This window comes from Cherax quadricarinatus, chromosome 85 (assembly GCF_038502225.1).
Source record: "Cherax quadricarinatus isolate ZL_2023a chromosome 85, ASM3850222v1, whole genome shotgun sequence".
Taxonomy (NCBI): domain Eukaryota; kingdom Metazoa; phylum Arthropoda; class Malacostraca; order Decapoda; family Parastacidae; genus Cherax; species Cherax quadricarinatus.
Genome location: NC_091376.1, coordinates 14,905,891 through 14,918,553, shown reverse-complemented (window position 1 = coordinate 14,918,553; position 12,663 = coordinate 14,905,891). Strand labels below are relative to the sequence as shown.

The 12,663-nt window shown below is 44.6% G+C and overlaps 1 protein-coding gene across 1 annotated transcript in view; it reads right to left on the bottom strand.

Annotated features, from left to right (window-relative positions):
• Positions 1-602: 602 nt before the first annotated feature.
• The window catches only part of LOC128703135 (uro-adherence factor A), a 248,816-nt gene continuing 236,755 nt past the window's right edge, over positions 603-12,663 (bottom strand). The window contains exon 5 of the mRNA XM_053797688.2: positions 603-2,178. Coding sequence (XP_053653663.2) covers positions 1,963-2,178 — 216 coding nt within the window. The 3' untranslated portion in view covers positions 603-1,962. The remainder of the gene's footprint in view (positions 2,179-12,663) is intronic.

Genomic DNA, 12,663 nt, shown 5'->3' with positions numbered 1-12,663 from the left:
TATATATGATGTTATGGTACAGTATATATGATGTTATGGTACAGTATATATGATGTTATGGTACAGTATATATGATGTAATGGTACAGTATATATGATGTTATGGTACAGTATATATGATGTAATGGTACAGTATATATGATGTTATGGTACAGTATATATGATGTTATGGTACAGTATATATGATGTAATGGTACAGTATATATGATGTTATGGTACAGTATATATGATGTTATGGTACAGTATATATGATGTAATGGTACAGTATATATGATGTTATGGTACAGTATATATGATGTAATGGTACAGTATATATGATATGGTACAGTATATATGATGTAATGGTACAGTATATATGATGTTATGGTACAGTATATATGATGTTATGGTACAGTATATATGATGTAATGGTACAGTATATATGATGTTATGGTACAGTATATATGTTATGGTACAGTATATATGATGTAATGGTACAGTATATATGATGTTATGGTGCAGTATATATGATGTTATGGTACAGTATATATGATGTTATGGTGCAGTATATATGATGTTATGGTACAGTATATATGATGTTATGGTACAGTATATATGATGTTATGGTACAGTATATATGTTATGGTACAGTATATATGTTATGGTACAGTATATATGATGTTATGGTACAGTATATATGATGTTATGGTACAGTATATATGATGTTATGGTACAGTATATATGATGTTATGGTACAGTATATATGATGTTATGGTACAGTATATATGGAGTTGTGTGTACATTACTTTCTTTTATATTATTGACTGTCGTACTAAATACCCATCATTTATAATACTGACTGTTGTATTAATACCCAGCATTTAAAATATTCACTGTTGTATTAATACCCAGCATTTAAAATATTCACTGTTGTATTAATACCCAGCATTTAAAATATTCACTGTTGTATTAATACCCATCATTTATAATACTGACTGTTGTATTAATACCCAGCATTTAAAATATTCACTGTTGTATTAATACCCAGCATTTAAAATATTCACTGTTGTATTAATACCCATCATTTATAATACTGACTGTTGTATTAATACCCAGCATTTAAAATATTCACTGTTGTATTAATACCCATCATTTATAATACTGACTGTTGTATTAATACCCAGCATTTAAAATATTCACTGTTGTATTAATACCCAGCATTTAAAATATTCACTGTTGTATTAATACCCATCATTTATAATACTGACTGTTGTATTAATACCCAGCATTTAAAATATTCACTGTTGTATTAATACCCATCATTTATAATACTGACTGTTGTATTAATACCCAGCATTTAAAATATTCATTGTTGTATTAATACCCATCATTTAAAATATTCACTGTTGTATTAATACCCATCATTTAAAATATTCACTGTTGTATTAATACCCATCATTTAAAATATTCACTGTTGTATTAATACCCATCATTTATAATACTGACTGTTGTATTAATACCCATCATTTATAATACTGACTGTTGTATTAATACCCAGCATTTATAATATTGACTTGTATTAATACCCAGCATTTATAATATTAACTGTTGTATTAATACCCAGCATTTATAATATTAACTGTTGTATTAATACCCAGCATTTATAATATTAACTGTTGTATTAATACCCAGCATTTATAATATTGACTGTTGTATTAATACCCAGCATTTATAATATTGACTGTTGTATTAATACCCTGCATTTATAATATTAACTATTGCATTAAATACCCATCATTTATAATATTAACTATTGCATTAAATACCCATCCTCTCAAGGATGGGTTGACGCTATCCTCCGCTTCCTCAGATCAAACCTGCTTCACCCTTACGGGCTTAGCTCTTCTTAAACTAAAATAATAATAATTTATTACCCTTATATTATTTCTACATTATATACACTGTTCTAATATTGAAATTATTTTCATTTTGTGTCCTGGAGGATAATTTTGGCTTTGGGTGGAGGTGGTCGGGGCGGTGGTGGCTTCTTAGGTGATGCTCTGGTGGTGGTGGTGCTGCCGGTGGTGATCCAGTCTTGTCTCTGGCTTCTCTGGTAACCTGATGGTAACCTTCTGGGCAAGCTAGAAGTATCAGTTGTCAAATGCTGACCACTTGTTGCCATACTTGACGGCTGGGGCATCTGTAATGTAGAATTTTTATATAAATTTCAATATTATTATTATTATTATTATTGTAAGTCTCGTCTATGTAGCCAGAGTTTATTGTAAACGAAACTGAAAAAACGCGCAGGCTATAGGTTACGTTATTGTATATGTAACTTGCCGGTTCAGAGAACCGACAAGTTGATAGACACATGTGCGCTGCATGAATCGTGTAATAATAATAATAGACACTTGTGCAACACTTGGGTACATTTGTGGAAACGTTTCGCTAATCAGTGGCTTCTACAGTCTAATGCAGAGAAGAATGGTTGAAGCTCAGGAGGAGTTTGAGATAATCAGTCCCTCAGCCTGGAGTTGACGCAATCAGTCCATTTATCTTAGAGTATAGCATATGTATGTATAATGTTCGCCAAGACCATAGTCCTGGCACGGGTCCCAATCTTGCGATGACCCGTCTAGTATAGCATATGCATGAAGAAGGAGCTTATATACTGCAGACAGGTGAGGTGAAGCAGTACAGGCGGTGTCACCTTGGAAAAAATACACATGTGGAAGTAATTCGTCATGACTATAGGTTAGACAAGCATAGAATGAAATCTTGGGATCTAAGTAGAGGGAATTCTAAGCTTTCCTAACCTATAGTCATGACCTGCTTGTACCTGTGGATTTTTCCATGGTGACACCACCTAGGACTGCGTCACCTCACCTGTCTGCAGTATATAAGCTGCTTCTCCACGCATATGCTGTATTCTTTTCAAGATTAAGGGACTGATCACGTCGACTCTTGATCTTCAAACATTCTTCTGTGTATTAGCCTGAGGAAGCCACTGATGGGCGAAACGTTCCCACATTAAAGATACCCAAGTGTTGCATAAGTGTTTAATTTATAAAGTTGAAGGTTGAGACGAGTTTTCATAGGTAGAATAACATTATAGAGTAAATGAAGTCTTAGACAGTAATATGATGGGTAAAGTCTGTATTGGTAGAGGCTGTAAACACGTAGGTTAATGCTGCGTTATTAAGGAGATATATGGTCTTAAAAATATAATGAATCAGATTTAAAGTAGGATCTGCCACAGACATTTCTTGCTGCACACACAGTGCTTGTTGCTGCACACACACAGTGCTTGTTGCTGCACATACACAGTGCTTGTTGCTGCACACAGTGTTTGCTGCTGCACACACAGTGCTTGTTGCTGCACACACAGTGCTTGTTACTGCACACACACAGTGCTTGTTGCTGCACACAGTGTTTGCTGCTGCACACACAGTGCTTGTTGCTGCACACACAGTGCTTGTTGCTGCACACACACAGTGCTTGTTGCTGCACACAGTGTTTGCTGCTGCACACACAGTGCTTGTTGCTGCACACACAGTGCTTGTTGCTGCACACACAGTGCTTGTTGCTGCACACAGTGTTGCTGCACACAAAGTGCTTGTTGCTGCACACACAGTGCTTGTTGCTGTACACAGTGTTTGCTGCTGCACAAACAGTGCTTGTTGCTGCACACACAGTGCTTGTTACTGCACACACAGTGCTTGTTGCTGCACACACAGTGTTGCTGCACACACAGTGCTTGTTGCTGCACACACACAGTGCTTGTTGCTGCACACACAGTGCTTGTTGCTGCACACACAGTGCTTGTTGCTGCTGTAGACAGCCTGTACTGTCTGCACAGACAGCCCATGCTGTCTGCCAGCTTAGTTCATATTTTGCACCACTCAGGTGCTGCCCTCTGTAGCCAGGCCTCTAGGTAGGCACGCCAGCCTGCCGGCCCATGCCTCCGTCTCACTCACACAGCGGCCTAGCAGCAAGACACAAGGCCTCCCAGCTCTCTCTCGTGGGATGGCCCTGCCCGGGCCATGGGCACAACACAAGCCTGTGTATCCACCACTACTTAACAATAAACAAAGAAGCCTCCGAAGAAGTTTATCATTAACCACCCGCTCGCTACAGCCTACCAAAATAATCCCGTTATATTGGTACCAGCGGTGGTTGCAGCAGTGTGTTTGCCCGTGAGAGAGGAAGGAAGAGGTATGAAGTCATCTTCACTTCATCACCCTTCACAAGAAGCATCCGTCTCTCAACAAGTTATCCTGATGTCGTGTCTGCACGTTTGAGCACCCAGACACAGGTACAAGCAGGATCCAGCCGAAATTTGCCGAATTTCTTCGAGAATTGTGAGTAGCGTCCCAGTGACTCCACGCTACAGTGTCCCACGCTGTTTCTCAAGTCACGTGTTCACCGTCACTTGTATGTTGCTGTTGTTGTTCAGCTCAGCACAGCTGTTTCAGCAAGCCAGAGGTGAGTTTTGTGGTGATTTCTGCGTCCAGTGTGAGCTTCTCCACGTGTTTGTGGGTGGGGGACAGGAGAGGAAGTGGCTGTTCCTCACCTTGCCCATGCTCGCCCTACTCACGCTCACCCGTCTACCATACACTCACTACTGCCCACTCCCTCTGCTGTGTTTTCTGCTGTTTTTCGTGTGACTCATTGCCAGAGCTGTGTATCCGAGTGCCCGAGGCCACTCGAAGCTACGTGGACCAGCATGCCACGTAGATCACGACGCCACGTGGATCGCGATGCCACGTGGGTGTGGGCGATGTCACGTGGATCTACCAGCCACGTGAGTTACCAGATGTCCCAGGCCACATGCTGTGGTCTGCTGCCTGCATCACATTGACATCACCCACGATGCTGCCCGACTTCATGACGTCACCTCGAGATGTCTGCTGACGTCACCTCACGATGTCTGCCTGACGTCACCTCGAGATGTCTGCCTGACGTTACCTCGAGATGTCTGCTGACGTCACCTCGAGATGTCTGCTGACGTCACCTCGAGATGTCTGCTGACGTCACCTCGCGACATCACGCCTGACATCACATGATGTCACATCGAGTGTTTCTAGTAATTATTTTAGTATTGTCGAGAAGATTGAGAGAAAATATATGTCGTGTGTTAATTAATTCCTCTCAGTCAGTGTTCTCACATTTTAGTATGTCTTAGTCAGTTTTATGCACAGAAAAGCATCATTTGCTAGTTTAAGCCATGTTGTACCGCGGTGTGTGTAAAGTTTCCTCCGTGTGTCCAGTGAGGTCTGAGCCAGACCTGAGTAGCACCACTGTGCTAAGTCACCCGTGTGACCAGTGTGTTTGACAGCTGATTACTCAGCCCTGAGCGTATGAGCCCTCTTGTACAGAAAGCTTTTATGCTCGTCGCTCGTGTTCTGCAGAATCGTACCTGCTACGATTCCCATCGAGATTTGTTTCACTTCACCTCCAGACCGTCAGAGTGCAGTTATATGTAGAGAAACAAGTCTGGGGACGCTTAGACTAACCTCTGCTATAACTCCAACTGTTGAGAGAATGACACACTGTGTCAGCCTCGTGTCACAAGCTTCAGTGAGCAGCCTGCACAAAGAAGATGTCACTTTGACTGCTAGCTCTCTCACTGCAGTCTGGTATATGATGTTACGACTCCCAGATGTTTCGCCCAGTCGTCTCTGCCACGACTCGCTCCACAACTCGCTCCACGCTCGCCGGCAGTGACAGCCCAGCGACAGTACCAGTCGAGAAGTGTCCTCCTGAGTCGATTGCCAGAAGTCCTGCCCAGTTGCCGAGTTTTGTCGACGCCTCACTCGAGGGCACCAGCATGTTGTGCCCCAGGTTGAGTGAAACCTGCAGCGACTCCTACGATGACTGCTTCACCGTTCCAGAGGAGACTGTAACCTGTTACGTCACAGCTAAGCTGCAGCGATGTCTCCCGTGTTGCAGTATCTGTCCAGATGCAGGAAGGCGTGCAGTGATGCCCTTCGACGCTCACTGCCTATGACCATGATGTTTAGCACACCCCATATGTTTTTTCTTCCCTCCCTGTAGGAAGTTTTTTTCGTGTTCTGTGCCTTGTTCCTACGAGAGAGAGACCGAGTTTCTTTTACTACCAGTATTGTCACATCGGGACGATGCGCGGTAGGTGGCCAAGTGTATGTAGACAGCCTGTACTGTCTGCACAGACAGCTTATGCTGTCTGCCAGCTTAGTTCATATTTTGCGCCACTCAGGTGCTGCCCTCTGTAGCCAGGCCTCTAGGTAGGCACGCCAGCCTGCCGGCCCATGCCTCCGTCTCACTCACACAGCGGCCTAGCAGCAAGACACAAGGCCTCCCAGCACTCTCTCGTGGGATGGCCCTGCCCGGGCCATGGGCACAACACAAGCCTGTGTATCCACCACTACTTAACAATAAACAAAGAAGCCTCCGAAGACGTATATCATTAACTCCCCGCTACCAAAATACCAAATAAGCCCATTATACTGCACACACAGTGCTTGTTGCTGCACACACAGTGCTTGTTGCTGCACACACACAGTGCTTGTTGGTGCACACACAGTACTTGTTGCTGCATACACAGTGCTTGTTGCTGCACACACAGTGCTTGTTACTGCACACACACAGTGCTTGTTGCTGCACACACAGTGCTTGTTGCTGCACACACTGCTTGTTGCTGCACACACACAGTGCTTGCTGCTGCACACACAGTGCTTGTTGCTGCACACAGTGCTTGTTGCTGCACACACACTGCTTGTTGTTGCACACACAGTGCTTGTTGCTGCACACACAGTGCTTGTTGCTGCACACACAGTGCTTGTTGCTGCACATGCACTGCTTGTTGCTGCACACAGTGCTTGTTGCTGCACACACAGTGCTTGTTGCTGCACACACAGTGCTTGTTGCACACACAGTGCTTGTTGCTGCACACACAGTGCTTGTTGCTGCACACACACAGTGCTTGTTGCTGCACACACACAGTGCTTGTTGCTGCACACACAGTGCTTGTTGTTGCACACACATTGCTTGTTGCTGCACACACACAGTGCTTGTTGCTGCACACACAGTGCTTGTTGCACACACAGTGTTTGTTGCTACACACACAGTGCTTGTTGCTGCACACACAGTGCTTGTTGCTGCACACACACAGTGCTTGTTGCTGCATACACAGTGCTTGTTGCTGCACACACAGTGCTTGTTGCTGCACACACACACAGTGCTTGTTGCTGCACACACAGTGCTTGTTGCTGCACACACACAGTGCTTGTTGCTGCACACACACAGTGCTTGTTGCTGCACACACAGTGCTTGTTGTTGCACACACATTGCTTGTTGCTGCACACACACAGTGATTGTTGCTGCACACACAGTGCTTGTTGCACACACAGTGTTTGTTGCTACACACACAGTGCTTGTTGCTGCACACACAGTGCTTGTTGCTGCACACACACAGTGCTTGTTGCTGCATACACAGTGCTTGTTGCTGCACACACAGTGCTTGTTGCTGCACACACACACAGTGCTTGTTGCTGCACACAGTGCTTGTTGCTGTGCACACAATGCTTGTTGCTGCACACACACAGTGCTTGTTGCTGCACACACAGTGCTTGTTGCTGCACACACAGTGCTTGTTGCTGCACACACAGTGCTTGTTCCTGCACACACGCAGTGCTTGTTGCTGCACACACAGTACTTGTTGCTGCACACACACAGTGCTTGTTGCTGCACACATAGCACTTGTTGCTGCACACACAGTGCTTGTTGTTGCACATACAGTGCTTGTTGCTGCACACACAGTGCTTGTTGCTGCACACTCAGTGCTTGTTGCTGCACACAGTGCTTGTTGCTGCACACACAGTGCTTGTTGCTGCACACACACATAGTGTTTGTTGCTGCACACAGTGCTTGTTGCTGTGCACACACTGCTTGCTGCTGCACACACACAGTGCTTGTTGCTGCACACACAGCGCTTGTTGCTGCACACACAGTGCTTGTTGCTGCACACACACAGTACTTGTTGCTGCACACAGTGCTTGCTGCTGCACACACAGTGCTTGTTGCTGCACACACAGTGCTTGTTGCTGCACACACAGTGCTTGTTGCTGTAAACAGTGATTGTTGCTGCACACACAGTACTTGTTGCTGCACACACAGTACTTGTTGCTGCACACACACAGTACTTGTTGCTGCATACACAGTGCTTGTTGCTGCACACACAGAGCTTGTTGCTGCACACACACAGTGCTTGTTCCTGCACACACACAGTGCTTGTTGCTGCACACAGTGCTTGTTGCTGCACACACAGTGCTTGTTGCTGCACACAGTGCTTGTTGCTGCACACACACAGTGCTTGTTGCTGAACACAGTGCTTGTTGCTGCACACACACAGTGCTTGTTGCTGCACACACAGTTCTTGTTGCTGCACATACAGTGCTTGTTGCTGCACACACAGTGCTTGTTACTGCACACACACAGTGCTTGTTGCCGCACACGCAGTGCTTGTTGCTGCACACACAGTGCTTGTTACTGCACACACACAGTGCTTGTTGCCGCACACGCAGTGCTTGTTGCTGCACACACAGTGCTTGTTGCTGCACACACACAGTGCTTGTTGCTACACACACAGTGCTTGTTGCTGCACACACACAGTTCTTCTTGCTGCACACACACAGTGCTTGTTGCTGCACACACAGTGCTTGTTGCTGCACACAGTGCTTGTTGCACACACACAGTGCTTGTTGCTGCACACACAGTGCTTGTTGCACACACACAGTGCTTGTTGCTGCACACAGTGCTTGTTGCTGCACTCACAGTGCTTGTTGCTGCACACACACAGTGTTTGTTGTTACACACAGTGCTTGTTGCTGCACACACAGTGCTTGTTGCTGCACACACATAGTGCTTGTTGCTGCACACACACAGTACTTGTTGCTGCACACCCAGTACTTAATGCTGCACACACAGTGCTTGTTGCTGCACACACAGTGCTTGTTGCTGCACACACACAGTACTTGTTGCTGCACACACACAGTGCTTGCTGCACACACAGTACTTGTTGCTGCACACACACAGTACTTGTTGCTACACACACACAATGCTTGTTGCTGCACACACACAATGCTTGTTGCTGCACACACAGTGCTTGTTGCTGCACACACACAGTACTTGTTGCTACACACACACAGTGCTTGTTGCTGCACACACACAATGCTTGTTGCTGCACACAGTGCTTGTTGCTGCACACACACAGTGCTTGTTGCTGCACACAGTGCTTGTTGCACACACAGTGCTTGTTGCTGCACACACAGTGCTTGTTGCTGCACACAGTGCTTGTTCCTGCACACACAGCACTTGTTGTTGCACACACAGTGCTTGTTGCTGCACATAGTGCTTGTTGCTGCACACACAGTGCCTGTTGCTGCACACACAGTGCTTGTTGCTTCACACACAGTGCTTGTTGCTTCACATACAGTGTTGCTGCACACACAGTGCTTGTTGTTGCACACACAGTGCCTGTTGCTGCACACACAGTGCTTGTTGCTTCACACACAGTGCTTGTTGCTTCACACACAGCACTTGTTGCTGCACACACAGTGCTTGTTGCTGCACACACAGTGCTTGTTGCTGCACACACAGTGCCTGTTGCTGCACACACAGTGCTTGTTGTTTCACACACAGTGCTTGTTGCTGCATACACAGTGCTTGTTGTTGCACACACAGTGCCTGTTGCTGCACACACAGTGCTTGTTGCTTCACACACAGTGCTTGTTGCTTCACACACAGAGCTTGTTGCTGCACACACAGTGCTTGTTGCTGCACACACACACAGTGCTTGTTGCTTCACATACAGTGCTTGTTGCTGCACACACAGTGCTTTTTGCTGCACACACAGTGCCTGTTGCTGCACACACAGTGCTTGTTGCTTCACACACAGTGCTTGTTGCTTCACACACAGAGCTTGTTGCTGCACACACAGTGCTTGTTGCTGCACACACACACAGTGCTTGTTGCTGCACACACAGTGCTTGTTGCTTCACACACAGTGCTTGTTACTGCACACACACACACAGTGCTTGTTGCTGCACACACAGTGCTTGTTGCTGCACACACAGTGCTTGTTGCTGCACACACACACAGTGCTTGTTTCTGCACACACAGTGCTTGTTGCTGCACACACAGTGCTTGTTGCTGCACACACAGTGCTTGTTGCTTCACACACAGTGCTTGTTACTGCACACACAGTGCTTGTTGCTGCACACACAGTGCTTGTTGCTGCACACACACACAGTGCTTGTTGCTGCACACACAGTGCCTGTTGCTGCACACACACACAGTGCTTGTTACTGCACACACAGTGCTTGTTGCTGCACACACAGTGCTTGTTGCTTCACACACAGTGCCTGTTGCTGCACACACAGTGCCTGTTGCTGCACACACACACAGTGCTTGTTACTGCACACACAGTGCTTGTTGCTGCACACACAGTGCTTGTTGCTTCACACACAGTGCCTGTTGCTGCACACACACACAGTGCTTGTTGCTTCACACACAGTGCCTGTTGCTCCACACACACACAGTGCTTGTTGCTGCACACACAGTGCTTGTTGCTGCACACACAGTGCTTGTTACTGCACACACAGTGCTTGTTGCTGCACACACAGTGCTTGTTGCTGCACACACACACACAGTGCTTGTTGCTGCACACAGTGCTTGTTGTTGCACACACACAGTGCTTGTTGCTGCACACACAATGCTTGTTGCTGCACACACACAGTGTTTGTTGCTGCACACACACAGTGTTTGTTGCTGCACACACAGTGCTTGTTGCTGCACACACACAGTGCTTGTTGCTGCACACACACAGTGTTTGTTGCTGCACACACACACAGTGCTTGTAGGAGATTCACAAGTTGCAGAGGTTGGACGAATTTGGAAGTGCAATAAAAAAGGAATCTGAAACTGAATACGTAGAACAGCAAAGTATCAACAGTAAATAATCGTGTGAAAACCATGACATAAGTAACAATGGAAGCAGTCATGAAGACTAACTTTTAGGCTTTATCAAGTCATACAAGAATACACACAATAAAATGTTCAGTCATATACACACAATGGTCATTTTATTAGGTACACACTCGTTGTACTGGGTAGGAGTCGCTTTTGCCCCCATAACAGCCTGAATTCTCCGTCACATGGATCCAAAATGGTGTTGGAAACATTCCTGCTGCAGAGTTGACAGCTATACATCCATTCTGTCAATCTCTTGTTCTATCACATGCCAAAGATTTACGCCAAATTCGATTCCAATTATCTGTATGTGGCAGCAGAAATCACGATTCGCCAGACAAGGAGATGATTTTCCAATCTTCAACTGTCGAGTTTTAGTGAGCCTGTGCTCACTGCAGCATCAGTTTTCTATTCTTAGTGGACAGGAGTCGAACCCGGTGCATGCAGTGTTCTGTCGCTGAAGATACAACGTGTGATCAGAGATGTTATCTTGTATACCAGTGTTGTGATCAGAGATGTTATCTTGTATACCAGTGTTGTGATCAGAGATGTTATCTTGTATACCAGTGTTGTGATCAGAGATGTTATCTTGTATACCAGTGTTGTGATCAGAGATGTTATCTTGTATACCAGTGTTGTGATCAGAGATGTTATCTTGTATACCAGTGTTGTGATCAGAGATGTTATCTTGTATACCAGTGTTGTGATCAGAGATGTTATCTTGTATACCAGTGTTGTGATCAGAGATGTTATCTTGTATACCAGTGTTGTGATCAGAGATGTTATCTTGTATACCAGTGTTGTGATCAGAGATGTTATCTTGTATACCAGTGTTGTGATCAGAGATGTTATCTTGTATACCAGTGTTGTGATCAGAGATGTTATCTTGTATACCAGTGTTGTGATCAGAGATGTTATCTTGTATACCAGTGTTGTGATCAGAGATGTTATCTTGTATACCAGTGTTGTGATCAGAGATGTTATCTTGTATACCAGTGTTGTGATCAGAGATGTTATCTTGTATACCAGTGTTGTGATCAGAGATGTTATCTTGTATACCAGTGTTGTGATCAGAGATGTTATCTTGTATACCAGTGTTGTGATCAGAGATGTTATCTTGTATACCAGTGTTGTGACCAGAGATGTTATCTTGTATACCAGTGTTGTGACCAGAGATGTTATCTTGTATACCAGTGTTGTGATCAGAGATGTTATCTTGTATACCAGTGTTGTGATCAGAGATGTTATCTTGTATACCAGTGTTGTGATCAGAGATGTTATCTTGTATACCAGTGTTGTGATCAGAGATGTTATCTTGTATACCAGTGTTGTGATCAGAGATGTTATCTTGTATACCAGTGTTGTGATCAGAGATGTTATCTTGTATACCAGTGTTGTGATCAGAGATGTTATCTTGTATACCAGTGTTGTGATCAGAGATGTTATCTTGTATACCAGTGTTGTGATCAGAGATGTTATCTTGTATACCAGTGTTGTGATCAGAGATGTTATCTTGTATACCAGTGTTGTGATCAGAGATGTTATCTTGTATACCAGTGTTGTGATCAGAGATGTTATCTTGTATACCAGTGTTGTGATCAGAGATGTTATCTTGTATACCAGTGTTGTGATCAGAGATGTTATCTTGTATACCAGTGTTGTGATCAGAGAT